The following is a 21,046-nucleotide window of genomic DNA, read 5'->3' as shown; positions in this document are numbered from 1 at the left end:
CGTGTCCCGGGGGGGGCGGAGGACCGGGGGTGAAGGGGGGCGCCGGCGGGGAGCAGGCGGCGCGGGGGATTAGCTCAGATGGTAGAGCGCTCGCTTAGCATGCGAGAGGTAGCGGGATCGATGCCCGCATCCTCCACGGCGGTTTTTAATTTTTTAATTTTAATTTTTTTTTTTTTTAACTCTTTTACATTTATTTTACATTCTCGTGCTGCCGCGGGTGGGCCGGGATCACGGCTGTGCGCGCACACGCACGTCCCGCGCGCGCAGCCGGTGTCCGCGGGCGGCGGAAGGAGCGGCGCGGAGGGGCGTGGCCATGAGGAGATGGGGGCGTGGCCTCCTCCCCTCTCCCTGGGCGGGGCACGGCCGTCGCTCCCGCCCAACGGGTGGGCGCGTTGCTAGGAAGCGGCGAGCCAATGGGCAGGCGCGTTGCTGTTGCCAGGCGGCGCGCCGGGCCGGGCCGGGCCGGGCGGTGCCATGAGCGGGCCGCGGCGGCCCGGCAGCCATGGAGATCCGCTGCGGGGGGCTCCTCTTCAGCTCCCGCTTCGATTCGGGCAACCTGGCGCACGTCGAGCAGGTGGGGCCGGGCGGGGCGGGGGGCGGCGGCCCCTCCCCGGCCTGGGGCTCCGCGCTGCCCCCCGCCGACTACGAGTTCAACGTCTGGACGCGGCCCGACTGCGCCCAGACTGAGTATGAGAACGGCAACAGGTAACGGCGCGGCGGGGCGCTGGCGAGGTCCAGGGCGGGGCCGGGGGGGGAGCTAGTGAGGCTGGGGCTGCCCTCGGAGGGGCTGGGGGGGCCTCAGGGGCTTCTACCTGCCCCGGGGGTGCCCTCGGAGGAGCTTGGGGGGGACTTGCGGGGTCCGTGACCCCCCCAGGATGCCCTTGGGGGGCTCAGGGGGTCTGTACCTGCTCCGGGGATGCCTTTGGGGGGGCTCAGGGGGCTCTACTTGCCCCGGGAGTGCCCTCAGAGGGGTTGGGGGGGGGGACATGGGGTCTGTACCTGCCCCGGGAATACCCTCGGAGGGGCTTAGGGGTGACTTACGGGGTCCGTGCCCCCCCGGGGATGCTCTCGGAGGGATGTGGGAGGGTGTAACTGGGTCTGTGCCCCCCTCCCGGAGTGCCCTTGGGGGCGGGCTTATGGGGTTCGTGTCACCCCTGAGGACGCCCTCGGAGGGGTGGGGTGGGTGGAACAGGGTCTGTCCCCTCCCTGCAGATGCCTTTGGAGGGGTACGGAGTGAAATCATGAGGTCTGTGCCCCCCCCTCGGGGATGCTCTCGCAGGAGTATGGGGGCTGTAACAGGGTCTGTGCCCCCCAGGGATGCCCTGGGGGGGGCTCATGGCGGCTGTACCTGCCCTAGCGATGCCCTCAGAGGGGTGGGGGGGTGTAATGGGTTCTGTGCTCCCCTGGGATGCTCTTGGAGGGACTTAAAGGGGGCTCATGAGGTCTGTGCCCCCTCCCAGGGCTGCCCTCAGAGGGGTGGGGATGTAAAGGGTTCTGTGCCCTCCCCCCCCCCCGGGGCTCTGACAGGCTGCTCTGGGGTCACTGTTGGGCTCAGGGTCCCCGGGGCAGGGTCTGACCTGGTGCTGTTCCCCTGCCCAGGTCGTGGTTCTACTTCAGCGTGCGCGGGGGGGCCCCGGGGAAGCTGATCAAGCTGCACATCCTGAACATGAACAAGCAGAGCCGGCTGTACTCCCAGGGCATGGCCCCCTTCGTGCGCACCCTGCCCGTGCGGCCCCGCTGGGAGCGCATCCGCGAGCGGCCCAGCTTCGAGGTACCGGGGGCTGCTGCTGGCCGGGGGGGCGGCTCTGGGGACACCGACACCCCTCACTCGCTGCGCCGGGGTGATCTCCGGCCTTTCGGGGTGGGGAGAGGGCAGGGGGATGGTGGTGAAGCCCCTTCCCAGGGCCCAGCTCTTGGCAGAGGAAGACCCAGCGGGCTCTCGCTGGGTGAGCTGCCCTTGGCAGAACGGCTCTCGAAGCCCCCCCGGTGCCTCAGTTGCCACAGCGCGGGGGGAAAGGCCCTTTCAGGGCGAGGGGGGCAGTGGGGTGAGTGCCCGGGGAGCCAAGGGCAGCAGCAGTTGACCCCCGCCGCCCCCTGAAGCAGTTTTGGCTTCGAACAGGAGTTGGCTGCCCCAGGGGGGTGGGTCTGCCTTGGGTCTGGTAGGAGCTGCCCGGGGCAAGGTCAGCTGTGGGTCCCGAGGTCGATGCAGAGACCCCGTCCCCTCCCCTCAGCGTCCCGTCTGGAACGGGGGCTGGAAAGACTCTCCCGCCCCCTGACATGGCACAAGATGACTCTTGATTTGGCCTGTGCCAGCACCAGGGAGAGACACAACCTAGAGCTGAGCTCGGCAGCGCTCGTTAATTTGACCAAACTGCTAAAACCGAGCGGTTCTTGTCGAGTCTCCGAGCGCTGACGGGTGGGTACGAGGGCCGGAAGGACCCGCCTGGGTTTCCCGGCCAGCTCTGCCCCGGAGCTGGGAGCACAGCGGGGGTTTGGTGTCCCCCCGGGGGGACAGGGACGAGCAGGCAGCCGTTGCCTGCGGATCTGAGCGAGGCAGGAGCCCCGGCGTGGTCAGAGCGGGGCAAGCGGCTGCTGGAGGGGCTAGTGGCCACCTGGCCTGTGCCGGGGAGGGGGCTCGGCGTGGCTCAGGCCCCGCTCGGTGCCCGTGGCAGGTGGTGGAGGCGCAGTTCGTGCTGTCCTTCGTGCATCGCTTCCTGGAGCACCGCGGGGCCACCACCTACTTCGCTTTCTGCTACCCCTTCTCCTACACCGAGTGCCAGGAGATGCTGGCGCAGCTCGACGGCCGCTTCCAGGAGTGCCGGCACATGTCTCCCGCCAGGTGTGCACCCCCAGCCCTGCGCCCCCGTTTCATGCCCCCCCCCCCTTTGGCGTTGCCCCCCGCTGTGGAAGGGGGGTGTTGGCCCGCTCCGGGTGGAGGAAGGGGGTCTCTGTGCCCCCCGCTCCCCCTCAGGAGCTGCCTGGGGCTTTGCTCCTCGGAGCCCCGGCTCTGCACGAGCGGCTCCCCCTGAGCATGCGCTTCCGAGGGGCTTTGGGCGTCCCTGTTTTCCTTTGAGGGGTTCTCTTTTGCCTTGGAGGGCCCTTTATTGCTTGGGGGGGTCCCTGTATTGCTTCAGGGGATCTTTATTTGCCTTGGAGGGTCCCTTTATTGTTTCAGGAGGTCTTTTATTGTTTCAGGGGGGTCCCGTACTGCTTCGGGGGACCCTTTATTTCTTTGGGATTGCCCCTGGCATCCCCCAGGGCAGGTTCCCATCAGGCAGACAAGGCTGTGGCAGGGCTGTGACTGACCCCAGCCCTTGGGGGGCATCTCAGGGTCCCAGACCCCCTTTGCTTTTCCCCTTTTCCCAGCTGCGGGAGGGCCCAGGGTCTCTCTGCCCCGCTGCTCCCTTCCCCGATAGCCGCAGGGGCAGTGGGAGGTCTCGGTCCCAGAACACCGGGCATGTCGTGGGTCGTGTGAGGAAGCTCCTCTGATCTCAAGAATTTCTCCTCAGAAATCAGAGGAGAATTAACGCCCGGCTGAGGGGGGGGGAGGGCAGCGTCGGTCTCCAGGTGCCTCAGTGGATAAAAGCCCTCCTGGCCCCGCAGACTTCCCGCAGGGCGGGGATCCAAAGTACCTTTTCTTAGACGAGGGGTTTGTGGAAAGGGCTTTGTGGAGAGCGATGAGAGCTTCAACCCCCAGCAGTCGCTCAGCGGCGAGATCGGAGCCTCTGCGGGTCCCCGAGGCCCTGGGGATCGCGGCAGGGCTGGCTGCTCCCCCCCCACCCCTCCGCGGGGGCCATCGGGGGGATCTCGGTGGCATCGAGCCCCGCAGGGGGTCCCCGCCGGGTTTCTTTCTTTGCCTGGCCCCGCGCTGGGCTGTCCCGGCAGCAGGGGAGGGTCAGGCGGGGGCCGCTGGCTCCTGGGGCGCCCAGCTCGGGGCCGTGGTCGCTGAGCCGCTGCCCTCGCCCCGCAGCCCCCTCGACTCCGTCTACTACCACCGGGAGCTGCTGTGCCACTCCCTGGACAAGCTGCGCGTGGACCTGCTGACCGTCACCTCCTGTCACGGCATGCTGGAGAAGCGGGAGCCCCGCCTGGACAAGCTCTTCCCCGACACGAGCACTCCCCGGCCGCGCCGCTTCGCCGGGAAGAGGGTGAGCTGCTGCCCCGGCGGGAGAACCTCGTGTCCCGGGGGCTGGAGAGCCTCGGGCGGGAGCGGGGGGAGTCTGGCAGATCCCGCCCGGAGCCCCAGCGCAGCCGCTTCACCTCAGCTCCCTGAAACTGTCCTCTGGGAGACCCGGCGCCCGTTCTCGGGGCAAAAATCAGCGTTTCCTGCGAGTTCTGTTCCGAGAGAAGGGCCCTTTGGGAGCTGATTTATGCCTTTTTTCTTTTTTTTTTTTAACACTTTTTGCAGTCAGGCTCGAGTGGGATCGCTCCGGGCTTTTCCCTGGGGCGCTTCTGTGGGTCCCTTTGGCCTCCCACAGGGACCAGCTGCCTTATTCCCAGGAGGGCCATGGGCGGGGGAGCCACCCAAGACCTTGTGTTACCCCCCCGGTACCTCGGCGGCAGCTCCATGCGGGGCAGCTCGGCCCCCGCCCGCGGTGCTGCCACTGCTCCCCACAACGCAGCTCCGTGCCCGGGCTGTGATCCGAGCGCTCTGGGGGAGGTGGTTGTGTCTGTCCAGGCCTGGGGGGAATTTCCCACAAGCGCCCCCCCCCAGCAGGTTTTTATGCTCCTTTTAGACACAAAAATCAGAGGTTGGGACTTTTCCAAACCCAATTGCTTAGTGATTAACATACAATTAGCACACGGCTTAAATAATACTTCTGCTGCTCCCCATGCCCAGGGGAAGGGTCTTAACCTGGGCAGGGGCCTTTTTACCCCTGGGGGGGTGGTTTTTAATATTATAATGAAGGCAGTTCACTGTCAGGACACTCAGAAGTTGGTTTCATCGCCAAGTTAACTGGTTGATTAATCACTGTCAAGCTGTCACATAACACCATTCTATCCGCTGTCTTTATGCCCCAGGACGCTCTGGTTATTTTTAAAGCTGTGCAGAATAAATCCTATTCTTTATAAATTTCGGTGTCTCACCTGAGCAATCGCATTCTTACCCCAGGGCTGCCACAGCCGTAGTTACCACCGCGACCTTTCCCCGTGTCCTGATTACGAACGGGAGCCTCGGGGCAGGCCAGAACCCACCACCTCCCCTCTCTGTTTGCCCCCAGGTGTTTTTTCTCAGCAGCAGAGTCCACCCAGGGGAAACACCCTCCAGCTTCGTCTTCAACGGCTTCTTGGACTTCATCCTGCGGGAGGAGGACCCCCGCGCCCAGATGCTGCGGCGCATGTTTGTCTTTAAGCTCATTCCCATGCTGAACCCCGACGGGGTGGTGCGAGGCCACTACCGGTGAGTGAGGGGCCGCAGGGGAAGGACCCGCCCCTACCCCCGGGGCTGCGGGGTGGGGGGGATTAGGGGGGAAAAGCAGAACTTGGGGGTTCACATGCGGTTGGACGTGCCGTGGGGAAGTCGGCTCCGGTTTCATCGAAGCTCGTTTTTCATTCCTCCAGGAGTTTTACCGGCCCCCGCCGACACGGCCGCAGTGGCCATGGCACGGGGCGGCTCGGCCCTTACCCTCCCACAATTGAACTAATTGGCTGTTCTCACCCAAAATCAAACCCCCTCGAGGCACCCATGGGACTTCACGCCCCGTGGAGAAGCCATCCTGCTCCCGTCTCTTCCCCGAGGAATCCTCCCTGCACGTGACAGGGACTCTGACCCCTCCCGGGTGGCCTTCGGTGCCCTCGGGCGCTGTCCCGGGGGGCCCCGGCGGGTGGGAGCTGGGCCGGGGCCGGCGTCACGTCTCACCGGGGCACGGGCCAGCACAGAGGCACTCGGCTGCCTCGGGGCCGTCTCTGCCCCCTCCCTGAGAGGGGATGGTGTGGCCAGGTAAAAAACCAGACAAGAACAATTTCATCATCGAAATAAAAATTTAATCATTGAAATTATTTAGTGATGGAAATAAAATTAGAATTTAATAATTGGAATAATTTAGTAATTGGCATGAAATCGCAAATTTGACAACTGAAACGATTTGATAATTGGCACACAGAGTTACAGTTTAACAATTGAACTAATTTAGCCATTGACATGAAGCAATCCTGATGCTGATGGTGACAGCAGCAGCGCAGTGACCCCACGGGGGCTGCCCCCACCCGCTCCGGGGAGGAGACTCCCGAGGCGGGACCCGGGCGGCTGGAAGGTCCCGGGTTTGTCACGGAGCCGCCCGGGTGTGACCCGCGTTGTTGGGGGCCGAGCCCCACGCTGGGTCGGGGCCGTCCTGGCTGCTGAGGAGGAGGAGGAAAAAATCCCAACCGCGATGTCGGCTCTGAGCTGACAGCAGCGACCTCTGCTCTCCCTGCAGAACCGACTCCCGCGGGGTGAACCTGAACCGGCAGTACCTGAACCCCGACGCCGAGCTGCACCCCGCGGTGTTCGGGGCCAAGGCCGTCCTGCTCTACCACCACGTGCACAGCCGCGTGCTGCCCGGCTGCCCCGACTGGAGAACCTTCGTCTCCCCGCTCGGCCCCAGCTCCCTCAGCGCAAAATCCTCCAACCGCCCCGGCAGCGGCAGCGCCCCGGCCCCGGCGCTTGTGGAGCTGGAAAAAACCAACAACCTCCGGAACTCGGGCGGCGCTTGGCGTGCCGGGCCCTGCCGCGCCCCCCCGCCCGCCGCCGCGCCGCCCGCCGCCGCCCCGGGGCTCTGGATCCTGCCGTCGGGCCGCGGCGCCGGGCGCTGCCAGGAGGGAGCCCCGAGGCCTGTCCCCGAGAGCATCCCCCCCCAGGACAGCGGCCTGGCCTACTACGTGGACCTGCACGGGCACGCCTCCAAGCGCGGCTGCTTCATGTACGGCAACAGCTTCAGCGACGAGAACGACCAGGTCAGGGCGGGGGGCGCAGGGGCTGCGGCAGGCGGGGGCCCCAAACCCCCCCCGGGGTCCCAAATGCTCCCTCCTGCAGCTGGGGGGGCTGGGAGCTCCCCGTCACCCAGAGACAGAGCTCCCTGCTGGAGCGGGCTGGGGCCCTGCCCGCTTCGCTCTGCTCCCCTCTCCCCTTCTCTGTCTGCCTGTCATTCTGTCTGTCTGCCTGTCATTCTGTCTGTCAGTCGGTTGGTCTGCCTGTCTTTCTCCTTTTCTCCCTCCCCTCCTCCCTTCCCTCCTCTCCTCCCCATCCCCTCCTCTCCCCCCTGACCCTCCCGGGGGGCAGCACCCAGTCTCAGCCTTGCCCCCGCTCACGGAGGAGCTGCTGCTCCTTCTCCGGAGGGTGGGGGAGAGCTGTGCCGCCGCGATCCCCCCTCTTCACCTCTGAGGGACCCGGCCGCTGCCTCTCCCCGCTGGGGGCAGGAAGGGGCGGGCAGCACCCCCCGGGCAGGGCTGGACCCTGCGAGGCGCTGGAATTAGGCAGAGGGGTCCCCGGCCAACACCCCAGTGCACCCCAGAGCTGGCGGTGCTGGAGCAGGACGAACGGCCAAAGGCTCCCCGCGCCTAAAAACAACCCCTCTGTGCCCCTCTCTGCGCCTGGCAGGTGGAGAACATGCTCTTCCCCAAACTCATCTCCCTGAACTCGCCTCACTTCGACTTCACGGGCTGCAACTTCTCGGAGAAGAACATGTACGCCAGGGACAAGCGGGACGGGCAGTCGAAGGAGGGCAGCGGGCGCGTGGCCGTCTACAAAGCCTTGGGCATCATCCACAGGTAGGCAGCGAGCTCCCCCGGCCCCGAGCGGGGGTCTGCCTGGACACACGGGGCCTTACGGAAAGTTGGAACCAGTTTTAGGGGGGCGGCTGTGTCCCGCCCAGCTCTGCGCTGGGGCTCCGCGCTCCCGAGCCGCGGGCCTGGCGGTTTCTGGTCCCCGGTGTTGCGCCGGGGTTTTCCGGGAGGAATTCTCCTCTTCCCCAGATGTTTGTGTTTGTGTTGAGCTGTAATTAAAACCTGGTTAGTTGGAAGGGGCTCAGCTTCCCGCCTGCCAGATGGCCCTGCGAGATTCCAGCCTCCGCCGATGGGGGCCTCTGGGAGCCGAGGATATTTGTGTGCCCCGGAGCCGCCACGCGCCTCTCCCCCGACACCGCCCGGGATATTTTTGGCCTCTTTCTGTTGTGGTTGCTGGGAACGTAAAAGCAGCTGCAAGAATCAGACCAACAGCCCCTCCGGCCCTGGCCGGGCGCAGCTGCTGAGGGAGGAGGCTCAGAAATGCCTCGTGCTGCGTTCGGCGGTGCCGCCGCCTTCCCCGGGAATCTGCGGTTTGAGGACGTGTGGAAGCGGCCCCGGGCGTCCTGCCAGCCCCGTTCTTCCCCCTGACCCCCCCGCACCCTCCTGTGAGCAGCTGCACGCCGCGGGGCCGATTCACGGCTGGGAGTGTCACTCTTTGACAACAGAAGCAATATTTGCCTTTCTCCACCCATCAGGGACACCCCCACACCCCCCCACACACTCCCCGTCACCTTCTGGAGGTGACCGAGAGGAGGCACGAGGGTGCTGCCCCTCGGGCTCACGTGGGTCCAGGGGTCTCGGGAGATCCCTGACCTGATTATCCTCCATTTCTGGTGCTTTTCCTCCTGGAGTCCCCCCGCCCAGGCAGAGGCATTTGGGGAGGAGGAAGACAGTGAGGAGGATGAGGAGAAGAGGAAGAGGAGGGGGAGTACAATGAGGATGAGAAAGACAAGGAGGGGAAGACAAGAAGGAGGAGGATGAGGACAAGAATGAGGAAGACAAAGAGGATAAGAAAGGTGAAGAGGGGAAGATGAGGAGGAAAACAGGAGGATGAGGAGGAGGAGAGGAAAGACAAAGAGAATGAGGAAGACCAGTAGAATGAGGACTACAAGGAGGAGGAGAAAGGAGGAGGAGGTGGTTCCAGGGACAGTCGGTGACCGTCACCTCTGACGGGCCAGGGCAGGGCACAGTGGCGTCAGGGCACCGTCGTCTGCTGGTCGGGTCTGAGGAGGCTCAGCCCTGCTCTGGGCCTGAGCGGAGCTCCCGCCGGGGAAGGCGGTCGGTCTGTCTGTCGGTCGGTCGGTCTGTCGGTCGGTCTGTCGGTCTGTCTGTCGGTCTGTCTGTCGGTCTGTCTGTCGGTCTGTCTGTCGGTCGGTCTGTCGGTCTGTCTGTCGGTCGGTCTGTCTGTCGGTCGGTCTGTCTGTCGGTCGGTCTGTCTGTCGGTCGGTCGCTCTGTCGGTCGGTCGCTCTGTCGGTCGGTCGCTCTGTCGGTCGGTCGCTCTGTCGGTCTGTCGGTCTGTCGGTCGGTCGGTCTGTCGGTCGGTCGGTCTGTCGGTCTGTCTGTCGGTCTGTCTGTCGGTCGGTCTGTCGGTCGGTCTGTCGGTCGGTCTGTCGGTCGGTCTGTCGGTCTGTCTGTCGGTCTGTCTGTCGGTCGGTCTGTCGGTCGGTCTGTCGGTCTGTCTGTCGGTCGGTCTGTCGGTCTGTCTGTCGGTCGGTCTGTCGGTCGGTCTGTCGGTCGGTCTGTCGGTCTGTCTGTCGGTCGGTCTGTCTGTCGGTCGGTCTGTCTGTCGGTCGGTCTGTCTGTCGGTCGGTCTGTCGGTCGGTCGGTCGGTCGGTCGGTCGGTCGGTCTGTCGGTCGGTCGGTCTGTCGGTCTGTCCGTCGGTCGGTCTGTCCGTCGGTCGGTCTGTCCGTCGGTCGGTCGGTCGGTCTGTCGGTCGGTCAGTCTGTCGGTCAGACTGTCTGTCAGTCAGTCCATCAGTCTGTCTGTCCCCCACCCTCTCTCCCCGCTCTGCCTGCGAATCGCCAGCCCCGAGCTGCTGTGGGGAGCCGTGGGCAGGGCGGGGGGGCTGTGCTGGGGTAGGGCACCCTCCGTCTCTGCAGAGGGGTGACCCAGCGCGGGGGGGCACGCGAGGACGGGCTGGAGAGGGGGTGAACCCCTCTGCCCCCAGGGGCTGCCTGCGGCCGGGGCGGTGGGTGGTTGGTGCCGCAGCAGAGGAAGGCGACTCCACCAGAGAACCTTTGCTGTTCGAGTGCCCCCCCCACCCCGTACCCCCGCCCCTGCTGCCCGTTCCCAAGCCCCGGCGCAGCGCCCGGCTTTGCTCCAGGCAGCCACATTCCCCCCATCCTGGCCCCATCCTCCGTGGCTGCCGACCCCCCCGGGGTGACCCGAGACCCCTTTCTGGCAGCGGCTCCCCGCTGTGGAGCAGTTGGGGGGGTCCCTGTGCTGGGGGGGGTTCTGGCCCAGCGCGGATCCCCCCGGTAACGCGGCTCCTTCCTCCCGCCCCGCAGTTACACGCTGGAGTGCAACTACAACACGGGGCGGGCGGTGAACAGCATCCCCGGGGCCTGCCACGACAACGGGCGGGCCAGCCCCCCGCCGCCCCCCGCCCTCCCCTCCAAATACACCGTGGAGCTCTTCGAGCAGGTAAGGGGGGGCCCCCGCACCCGCCAGGAAACTTCCGCCTTTCCGCCTCCGGTTCCAGAGAGCTGCTGCTCTTTTTCGGAGGCTCTTCTCCCCCCTCTGGCACCCCCAAAACGCGGCTCCGTCACCCGCCGGGCGCCAGGTCACCGCTGGCACACGCGGGACAGACTCTTTATACGATTATTTAGATGATTATTTTTTTCAGGGGGGCGCAAGCCTCGGTGCTGGCTGCTCCCCCCCGCCAAATCCAGCACCCCAACGGGGCTTCCCACGCGCCATTTACACACAAAACCCGCAGAGTTGGGCATTTCCCAGCCCCTGCCTGGCTGGTCGGTGATTTACATACAATTAGAATAGCGCTGACACAGCACTCGGTGCCCAGGGGAAGGGGCTTCACGCGGGCAAGGGGCTGCTTGACCTGCAGGCGGGGTTTTAGTGTTAAAACGGGGGTAGTTCAGCGCAGGACCCGCGGGCCCTGAGTTCGCTTGCCCCGTTGGCAACGTACCCTGGCCGAGGGCTGCCGGCTGGGGCTGCCCTTGCTCCCCCGCCGGGGCTGCCGTTGGTTTAACCCCCACAAAAACCATCTCGCTTGCCCTAAACGCGGGATTATTCTACAAGTTTAACGTTCCCCGCGGGCAGGTGGGGAGAGCGCTGGCGGTGGCGGCGCTGGACATGGCGGAGTGCAACCCCTGGCCCCGGATCGTCCTCTCGGAGCACAACTGCCTCAGCAACCTCCGCGCCTGGATGCTGCGGCACGTGCGCGGCACCAAGGGCGCCGGCGGGGGCCCGCGGCGGCGAGGAGGTGCCAGGACCCCCCCCAGGAGCTCCACGTAAGGGCCCTGCCGGGTTGAGCGCGCAAGAGCTGCAGGATAACGCCCGTTAGAGATGATAAATGTACTCCAAGTGAGTCACCCTGCAGCTAACGAGGCCCAGGGTTATTTATTCGCTCGCTCCCCCCGCGGGTTCCCTCGCCCCCGCCTGACCAAGAGGCCTGCGGAGAGAACCGGCGTCTCTCCTGCCCCGCGGGCGCTGGGCTGGCGCTGATTTGGGCCTGGGGGGTGGGGGGCAGTGGGAATTTTGAACCCTCCTGCTGCCGGGATGGCGACACGTGGGGTGTGGGGGGGCTGGAATCCGGGGCTCGGATGGAGACGGCGTCTCTGCAGCGCGGCTGAGACGGCTGGCGAGGACGTGGGGAGCACGGGGGGGGGCGGCAGGGGGGAGCCCCCACCCCAGAGCCAGGCTGAGCCTCCCCCCCGCCTCCTCCCCGCAGCGTTCTGCCCACCTCGGCCTCCGATAACGCCCTGTCTCGCACGAGGAGCTTCAGCCACGGCGCCGGCAGCCAGCAGGACTCAGCACAGACCGAGGACCCCCCCGGCTCCCCCTCGGGCCCGGCCGCCGCCAGCCAGAGCCCCCCGAGGCGCCACGGCAGAGCCCCGGTGCCGCGCAGAGGTAAGCTGGGCCGGGGACCCCTCGGGCGCTTCCTCCGGTACCTGTCGAGCTGCTGGGCCCCGCCGCGGCCCTGAGGAGAGCCCCGCGCCTCGCCCTGCGCCTTCGCCTTAACCAAAACCCTCGGGCGTGGAAGACGGGGCTGGGAACCGACGCCCCGGCCCCCCTCGGACAGGGCCTGGGGGCCGCGCTCAGCTCCGGACAGAAACCGCCCGGTGAGACCCGCGGCTTCCCCCGCCCGGACCCCAGGGCGCCCGGCCGCGCTCCTGCCCGCCGCAGCCCCGGGCTGGGCACAAGCTGCACCGAGAGGAGGGACTCTGCCCACCGGCTGCCCCCCCGCCATGCCGGTGCCCATCCCCAGGGGCTCCCGGAGCAGCCAGCATGGAAAAACTCCTCCGCTGGAGGCCCCGAGGCCCACGGGGATCCCCCGAAGTGCCTTTTCCCTTCCCAGGCACCCGCCGAGCCGCGGTCGGCGCCGGCACGACTCCGGTCATGTCGAGGGAGGCTGGTGGAGCCCTAATTAGTCACGGGGGGGCTTTGGACACGTGGCGAGGCCTGTCCGGTGGGGACCGACCCGCAGCACCGAGCCGACGGGGGGAGAGGCCCCAATTTGCCCCCCCGCTGGCGGCTGCCCCGCGCTCTGGCAGCGGGGAGGGGCCGGAACGCGGCCGGGTGCCCCCCTGGGGGGTCGGTGCCGCTCCGTGGGCTCGTCCCACAGGCCCCCGGCAACAGAAATGGGGCTGAACTGGGAGCCCCGGTCTGCTGGGGGGTTACAGCGAGGGCCGTGCCCCAAGGTCGCGGTGCGGGGGTGAGGGTCCACGGGGGGGGCTGCGACTCCGGCGTCGCGTCCAGGCTGCGCGTCCCGGTGCCGCCGGTGCCTCTCGCGCGTCGCCGGCCAGCGCCGTGTGGTGACCGTTTCTCATCCGCCGTGAGGGCGCGGCGGGGAGGAAATAAAAAGGCTTTGTGTTCCCGTGGGCACGGTGTAACGTCTGTTCCTTCTGCCGTCCCAGCCCCGCGCCGCGGCCGTCCCCCCCCAGGATGCCCCCACGGATTCCTCCATCCCCAGCAGCCGGAAGGCTCCGGGAAGGCCGAGTCCCCGCCTGCGACGCGGTGCCCAGGATCCACCGGGCCGGGGGTGTCTCTGGGGCGGCGCCTCGGGGCGGGGCCGTGGCTGACAGAAACACCTTCTCCAGAGGTGGCGGTACACAACAGCCGGCACTACAAACGTCTCGGGGGTTCCCACCGACTCTCGGCTCTTCGTTCTTCACCGATTCCCAAAGTCCATTTTATTCCCCGGCTTCAGCCGGTTCTCACCGCTCTGTTCCGATCCTTGCTGCAGCCTCAGGGTCATCTTCGGGGTCATCATCTCCTGCCTCTTCCTCCCGCCAGTTTTCATCTCGCACAATTCCGAGACAGACTTGGGGATGTTCTGTTCAGAGCTTGGGCAGAGCGAGCGGTTTCTGTATGCACTGGGCCTTAAAATCTATTTCAAATACACCAGAGATCATATTTTAAATTATTTTACACTTCCCTCCTAGATCATATTTTAAATCATTCTACGTTCCCTCCTTCCGTTTTCTTTTGCACACCCGACACTGACTTCCAGTATCATTCTGAGCAGTTTCTTGTGTTTCAGTTAACAAGCTGGTACAGAGCACACGCAGCATTGCCACACTATTCCACATATTCAGATTATTACAACAGTCGTTGCAATTTTTTTTTCTTTTTTTTTTACCCAACTAGACCGATCAGGGAACCAAGAAGTTAACCACGAAAAGGTTTCAGAAGGTCCCCAGGAAAATGAAGTTAATAACTAACACCGCGTAAGGCCCTTCCTATTTCGGATCAAATCCATTTTTTCTTTAAAAGTTTACATAAACTTGATCTCCGGGTTGTGTGTCATGTACTTGAGTTTCAGGTGTCACTCCTTGATACCACCGAGCACGATTCCTTAACTGTGAAACAGAATTTTGCAAATACAATAAGTAACGAGTTCCCTGTTCGTCTCCACCCAACAACCTCGCTGCAGCTGGAACATCCATCCCTGGCACTGCTCTAACCCTCCTGAGATGAATTTCTGCAGGTGAAACCCCTATCTGGGAGTGCTCCCCATACCCTACGATACTAAATTCAGTGCTTTTGGCCATTTTAATCCGGTTTGTTTACAAACTGTCACCAGTTTGTCCTTAATTGTTGAATTCCTCCTTTCCACGGGGGATGACGGGGCGTGCAGCTGCGCTCGAACGCTTCAGAAATGACCGACCTAGAGTAGAGCAGCTGCTGAGCAATGTGCTCCCCATCTGAATCAGTTATTTCAGGAATAATTTGTTTTAAGAGAGCTTTAACCACTGTTTTTGAATCATCACTTCAGGTGGGGAAGGCTTCTGCCCCTCCTGTTAACTGACCGACTAGCCCCAACACGTCCGAGTACGCCGGTGGTTTTGGCATTTCAGCATCGTCAGTTTGGAGCTTTTGAAAAGGAAAGGTGGCCGGAGGGTTTTTCCTGCTGGGAGCCTTAATTCGTACAGAAACATATTGTCCACAAAGTTTACATCCCTCACAGATTCTTGTGGCTGCTGCATAAATTCCCGGGGCAGCCCAAAGCCGTTGAATCCGGAGCACTGAGCTCTCTGCGCCCCCCCCCGCCATGAGTTTTCCGTGGTGCCGTCGCGCAGTCGGTAACAAACACCTTTTTGGAAGAAGAGGCTTGTTACTGAGCATCCACTGTCCTCCTCGTGGCTGGGCTCCACGCCGGATCCCCTGGGATCCCCCCGTGTCACTGATGTACACCCGGGCGCTGGGGTGTCGCCGCGTGCTGGGACGGTGACAGGATGGGCAGATGGACACAACCCGTCGCGCTGCGGCTCTGCCTGCTCGGGCAGCCAAAGCATTTCCTTTGCAAATCGTGTCTCGTCTCTCAGAACGTGCTTTTGGGTAGATGGCAGGATCTCAGAGGGTGGTTGTGTCGCCTCTAACGATTCTTTGAGCTGCTTCCCGTGAGCCAGAGCCTTCCCTGCTGATGTTAAAAACCCCCTTTTTTTTCCGTGAAGTCCCTCCCAGTCGCGTGGCAGATACCACAGGTGTATTTAGAGTCCGTATAAACGTTAACTCGTGTCCCAGTTGCACATTCAGCATTTTGTCCGGGCAGTTATTTCCGCTCCCTGTGCCCCTAGAGGTGCAGGCAGAGCTCCCGCCAACAGTTCCAGTGTTTCCGTGGTCACTGCCAAGCTGGTCCATCCTGGAACTCCTTCTAACGGGAGGAGCCGTCCCTGAAGAGGCTCAGATCGGGGTTATCTCCAGGTTGATCCTCTAAATCACCTCGTGGTTTGCTGGTTTCACTTCACAGTTGAATACAGGTCTGATTCTCTTGTTCTCCGTCAGAGGGCAAAGGCATTAAAGTTCAAAGTACTGCACCTTTCCACTTCCAAATCACCAGCTAACAGCAAAATTATCTCGTATCTACGTGTCCTTTGAGGAGATAAAGCTTCCTCCACATATTATTTTAACAATATCTCTCCTCCGTGGGGTGCACAGACAGTTAGTGGATGCCCTAGAACAACCGTCCTGGTTTTTTCTACCATTTCAGCTGCTGCTGCTATTGCTCTAAGGCAAAAGGAGCTCCTTTAGTCACTGGGCCTAATGTAGAAGAAAAATAACTAACAGTTCTTTTATGTGGTCCTAAAGTCTGTACTAGCACCCCTTCTGCATCCCTTTGTTTTCATCACAATATAAATAATCGGCAAGTCCCAGGGCAGGGGCAGACCAGAGTGCTGCTTTTAGAGCACAAAGAGGCTTTTTCTGTCCCAGTGCTCCAAGTAACCCGTTCTGCTTCCTACTTGTTAAGAACAAATCATTAACGTGTTGTATTAAAACAGATTTTCTTGGAAAAACCAAATCTTGTAAATCATTTTTCAAAACTTGATAAAAATCTTGTTGGAGCACTAGTGAACCCTTGTGCTAACGTCGTCCGAGTCACCGGCTTTCCTTGCCAAGTGGAGGCACAGACGGGTTGGCTTCCTCCTGCACTCGGGGCACTAAAGCTCCTGTGAGATCAAGCACAGTAAAATATTGCGCCCCGGCTGGAATCTGCGATCAGTGAGAGGAGGGTCCGGTGCCGCAGGGCGCGGAGCGATCACGTGTGAGCTCAGTCACAGCTCGTAAACCTCGGGCAGATCTGCGCTGGGGGTAAGGTGTCTGCCCTCTCTTCACTAGCTGGTGAGAGCGGAGCAGAATAAGGACCACGACATTCCTTCAAAATTCCCTTTCCCAAAAAAGTGCAGTTTGTTCCCCGGTCCTGGGAACAGCCTCACTCACACCAGGATGGTGTCGGAATGAAGGGGGGTCCCTCCTCTTGTTTTTCTCCCAGTTGGCTCAGCCGACTGCCACAACCCCACTTCACCCCCCGATGGACTCAGAGTTCTCGGGGAACCGCAGCCTGTCCGGTGGCGCGTTACTGAAACCGTTTTGTCTTTGATCTCTGAACCGGATTCTCTCAGAACCCCTCACATCCATCAGGTCCCTTGTTGGAGCCAAGGAGAGAGATGCTCCAAATTCCTGCAAAAGGTCTCGTCCCAAAAGGGGAACGGGGGAGTTGGGAGCGATCACAAACCCTCCCCAGACTAATTCCTTATTTAAGATTGCAGGTAAAGGGGTAGACAGATATTTTATCTCTTCCCCTACCACTGTATTATTATTGTTTCACCCAAAACCTGGGGAATTTCACAACTCAGTAAAACAGGTTTTCCCCCGTATCTACTAAACATCAGCAGAAATACCGCGTCCCTCTGCAGAAACCTGACCGTGCTCACCCACCCCGGCTCCGAGGGGCCGCGCGGTTCTTCCAGCCCCCGGAGAGGACGAGCATCGTTCCTCACGTCGGGCAGGGGGAGACCCTCCCCGTGCAGCCACGGGGCTCCCTCCACGCGTGGCCCCAACACCCACGGGAGAAGCCCTCTCTAATTAGGGGTGTAATTAGTGACAATTCCCGGTAACAACTGAGCACACGCTCCAGCAGCATCTCGTACCCAGGAGCGGAGGGAAGTAAATTCCCTTTAGTTTTTATCTAAGAAGTTTTCTTTGTCGACCCCAATCATACCAGATATACCAATATCTTGACTCCCAGAGTCTTCCAGAATTACTCTTACAAACTTTTGCTTATGGGGTGTAACGGTCCCTTCCCGAGGCCACGCAGGCATTGGCCCTCCTCCTCTGTCAGGAAGAGCCATTCCTTTTGGCACAGTATTATCAGTTTTCCCTTCTGTAACGATTGTGCCAAAGGAACCTTTCCCCAATTCTCTAAAACCTCAGCAAGGGGCGTCCCCCCTCCAACGCTGGGTGCTGACCCCATCTCTTCTTTTTTTTTTATCTAATCTCCTTTTGGAAATTTAAACACAGAGTTTCCCGGTATAAATCTATCTGGAATTACCCGGGCCCCGGTCTCTTCGCTGAACTCACCTGCTCGTTCTCTGCCAGCTGTTCGAGCCCTGGTCACGGGTTTGTGACAGGACTATCTCGTGTCCGGAGCCCGTCGGGGTCACCAATTCCTGCTAAAGGCTCCACCGGGCCGGGGGTGTCTCTGGGGCGGCGCCTCGGGGCGGGGCCGTGGCTGACAGAAACACCTTCTCCAGAGGTGGCGGTACACAACAGCTGGCACTACAAACGTCTCGGGGGTTCCCACCGACTCTCGGCTCTTCGTTCTTCACCGATTCCTAAAGTCCATTTTATTCCCCGGCTTCAGCTCTGTTCCGATCCTTGCTGCAGCCTCAGGGTCATCTTCGGGGTCATCATCTCCTTCCTCTTCCTCCCGCCAGTTTTCATCTCGCACAATTCCGAGACAGACTTGGAGATGTTCTGTTCAGAGCTTGGGCAGAGCGAGCGGTTTCAATGTGCTGAATTCTCTTAATCTGGCAAACCCCGCGTTCAGTCAATGAACCGTCCTTCGTTAAACCCGCTGGGTAGGATTAGCCCGGCTGGGATTTAAACCCGCCCTGGGCTGGGACTACACAAGCAGCAGGCTGAGGACACTCTCCAGGTTGAGCAGCGTTCCGGCTGCCCTGGGAATGTTACAGGGTCGCTCGGTCCTGAGCACGTTTCACTGGGCCTTAAAACCTATTTCAGACACACCAGAGTTGTGTTTAACGTTCCATACCCGGTGTCACCGGGAGTCGGCCCCGGCGCTCGGCGGAGCCGCGGGTGCTGCCGGGCTGGGTCGGGTCTGGTCCTGCCGTGTCCGAGGAGCAGCCGAGAGGCCCCGGGCTGTGCCGGTGGCTCGGGGGGGCTCCGCTCCGCACCCCTGGGCCCTCCCGGTTGTGCCAGGCCGAGTTGTCACCCACTGGTCCCAGCTGCCATCGCCGATAAAGCCACCACCGGCGTGGCTGAGACCCGGTGCTGGGCCCCGTCCGTTCACCCTCCGCCAGCCCGAGGCTCCTCCGGCCCTCGGTGCCTTCCCCAGCGCCGTGCCGGCCGCGGCCTCGCCGAGGGTTGTGGCAAGCGCCGAGGATCGGCACCGGGGAGCCCCTCGTGCCGGCGGGGCCAGGAGCGTCCCCCGGGAGGGAGCCCGGGCTGTCCCGGCACGGCGCCCTGCCCCTCCCGAGCCGTGCCCGGTGCCGCGGCTTCTGGCTCCGGTTCCCCCGGTGGCGCCGGCACCTCGCCGAGGCGTGTCCAGCCCCGTGGCCGGGCCTGAGCTCCCTCTCGTTTGTCCCGCAGGGACCCCCCCAGCGCCCGGCACCGCAGCGCGGGAGGCCCAGCGCGGCGCGGGAGAGCCGGCGGCTGCCCGGGGCACGGCGCTGACACAGGTACGGCCCCCCGGGGCTGGGGAACAACGGGGGGACAACGGGGTGGGGGACACCGGGCTGGGAGCTGCCGGACACCCCCTCCCTGCATGGGGGGGGCTCTGCACACCAACCACCCAGGAGCTTCCCAAGGGGCTCAGAGACCGCCGAATGTGGGGCTTAGCCCCCCAACTCTGAGGCAGAGACCCCCCAACTCCGGGGCTGAGCCCCCCCATCTATGGGGCTGGCTCCAGCTCCACAGGACCCCCTGCAGCACTGGGGGGGGGGCCCCACAAGCCCAGAGACAAACCCCCCGCTTCACCTCCCCACAGGTGCCCCCCAGGAACCTGCAGGCGCCGGGACCCCCAGACCAGCCCGGGTAGGCACCAGCATTGATTTCTGCCGAGGCGGGGGGAGCCCCATACCCCCCCCCCCCCCAGCAGCAGCGTGTGGGTCTCGGCAGCCCCGGGGGGGCCCCCCCTGTGTCCCAGCAGGACCCCGATGTGGAGGAAAGGGGCCACCAGCACCGCAGCCCCCAGGGACGCATCCTGCCCCCCCAGGTACAGCCCCGCCACCTCGGGGGGGGGGGTCCCAGCTCCCCCCCTTCCCGCAGGACCGGCGGAGGGACACGGTGGGAGGAGAAATTTTTTTGTTAATTTTTTTTTGTTTTTTACATCAACACGGTTTTTGGTCTTAATCGTGTCACCGCTCCAATCCGTCCGGGACGCGCCGGGATGGGGCCCTGCGGGGGGGGGGCCGTGACATCATCCCACGGCACAGGCCTCACTCCTCTGACGTCATGGCGGGGGCCTCGCTCCTGGTGACGTCACGGCGCGGGGGGGGGACAGGGGCACCCCCCCCTCACTCCTGCTTCTTGGGGTTGTTGACGGCCACGTAGTGGTAGAGGACGACGAGGAGGAAGAGCGAGACCCCCAGCATGTTGGCGAAGATGGCGAGCTGCACGTCCGTGATCATCCTGGGGGGACACGCACGCGGGATGACACCCCCGCCCGGGAGCCTCCCCCCATCCCGGGACCCCCGCGGCAGGACCCCGACGGCCCCACGGCGAGGGGCAGAGCCCCCCGTTACCCGCCCCCACGGGCCGCGACGGGCCCCCCCCCGGGCGGGGCAGGCCCCGGGACCGACTGCCGACCCCCCCGTGGGGCCCCCAGCGGGGCAGAGCCCCCGCGGCCCCCCCGCCCCGCCCCGGCCTCCCCCAGGGGCCCGTACTGCCGCCCGGGGCCGCCGCGGCAGGACCCCGGCCCCCGCCACGGGGCCCTCAGCGGGGCAGGGCCCCCCGTTACCGCCCCCCCGGGCCTCCCCGGGCCCCCCCCCCGTGCCGGGACCCCCGGGCGGGGCAGACACACACACTCCGCCCCCCCCCCGCCGCTCACGCGCTGCCGGTGCCGCCGCCGCCACGTCTCCCTCCGCCTCGCGCCACTTCCGGTGGCCGCAGGGAACGACGGGAGGGGGCGGGGCCTCGGCGGGTACAGGCGATGTCACGTGACGTCACGGCGGCCGGGCCGCCGCAGGGCTCTTCCCGCGCGCGGTGACGTCACAGCCCCTGGCCCCAGGCCCGCGGTGACGTCACGGCCCGGCTCTACCCTGAGGCCCTCGGGCGGGGGGCGGGGCCAAGCCCGGCCCTGGGGAAACGCCCCGTCCAGGCCCCGCCCCCTCCCGGCCGCCGCCGTCTCCATACAAGGCCGGGCGCGGGGGCGGGGCGGGGCCGGGGGCGGGGCTTGGCGAGGGGGCGGGGCCGGGCGGCCCCAGGGCGGCCGCAGCTAATTATAGCGACTGGGGTGGGGCCCCGCGGGGCACTGGGGGGAACTGGGATGTACTGGGGGGTACTGGAGCGTACGGGGGCCTGCTGGGGCGTACTGGGGTGTACTGGGGCATACTGGAGTATAGTGGGATGTACTGAGGTGCATGGCGATGTACTAAGATGTACTGGGATGCAATGGGGCATACTGGGATCTACTGGGGTACAGTGGGATGTACTGAGGCATACTGGGATCTACTGGGGTGCATTGCGATGTACTGGGGCGTACTGGGGTGTACTGGGATGTACTGGGGCATACTGGGACGTACTGGGGCACATTGAGATGTACTAGGGCATACTGGGGTGTACTGGGATGTACTGGGGCATACTGGGACGTACTGGGGTGCATTGAGATGTACTAGGGCATACTGGGGTGTACTGGGATGTACTGGGGTAAGTGGAATGTACTGGGGTGTACCGGGGCGCATTGCAATGTACTGGGGCGTACTGGGTTGTGCAGGGATGTACTGGGGTGTACTGGGATGTACTGGGTCACAGCGAGATCTACTGGGGCGTATTGTGCCATAACTGGATGTACTGGGGCATACTGGGACATACTGGGGCTTACTGGGGTGTACTGAGGCATCTTGGGACATACTAGGATGTAC

The 21,046-nt window shown here is 63.8% G+C and overlaps 2 protein-coding genes and 1 non-coding gene across 5 annotated transcripts; 2 read left to right on the top strand and 1 right to left on the bottom strand.

Annotated features, from left to right (window-relative positions):
- Positions 1 to 63: 63 nt before the first annotated feature.
- TRNAA-AGC (transfer RNA alanine (anticodon AGC)) lies at positions 64 to 136 on the top strand. The gene has a single exon. It is a non-coding gene; the product is annotated as a tRNA-Ala (tRNA).
- Positions 137 to 448: 312 nt separating this feature from the next.
- AGBL5 (AGBL carboxypeptidase 5) lies at positions 449 to 19,185 on the top strand. Of its 3 annotated transcripts, XM_074895218.1 has the most exons (12): positions 449 to 705; positions 1,600 to 1,771; positions 2,673 to 2,839; positions 3,971 to 4,148; positions 5,223 to 5,401; positions 6,417 to 6,933; positions 7,577 to 7,746; positions 10,271 to 10,406; positions 11,043 to 11,233; positions 11,674 to 11,852; positions 18,555 to 18,643; positions 18,952 to 19,185. In XM_074895218.1, the coding sequence occupies exons 1-12, from the start codon at positions 503 to 505 to the stop codon at positions 19,000 to 19,002; spliced, it is 2,232 nt and encodes a 743-aa protein (XP_074751319.1). In that variant the 5' UTR covers positions 449 to 502; the 3' UTR covers positions 19,003 to 19,185. The 3 variants fall into 3 exon arrangements, 2 of the variants coding, with proteins under 2 accessions (XP_074751319.1, XP_074751318.1); XM_074895217.1 differs by lacking the exon at positions 18,952 to 19,185 and having other exon boundaries at positions 18,555 to 18,926; XR_012632545.1 differs by lacking the exons at positions 18,555 to 18,643; positions 18,952 to 19,185 and having other exon boundaries at positions 11,043 to 11,306; positions 11,674 to 11,815.
- Positions 19,186 to 19,298: 113 nt separating this feature from the next.
- On the bottom strand, positions 19,299 to 20,142 carry OST4 (oligosaccharyltransferase complex subunit 4, non-catalytic). Its single transcript, XM_074895221.1, has 2 exons — positions 20,014 to 20,142; positions 19,299 to 19,595 (listed from the first exon to the last, which is right to left on the bottom strand). The coding sequence occupies exon 2, from the start codon at positions 19,592 to 19,594 to the stop codon at positions 19,481 to 19,483; it is 114 nt and encodes a 37-aa protein (XP_074751322.1). The 5' UTR covers position 19,595; positions 20,014 to 20,142; the 3' UTR covers positions 19,299 to 19,480.
- Positions 20,143 to 21,046: the final 904 nt, after the last annotated feature.

This window comes from Athene noctua, chromosome 1 (genome assembly GCF_965140245.1).
Source record: "Athene noctua chromosome 1, bAthNoc1.hap1.1, whole genome shotgun sequence".
In the NCBI taxonomy this organism is placed as follows: Eukaryota; Metazoa; Chordata; class Aves; order Strigiformes; family Strigidae; genus Athene; species Athene noctua.
The sequence above is the reverse complement of the archived record's forward strand: the minus strand, read 5'-3'. Positions and strand labels throughout refer to the sequence as shown.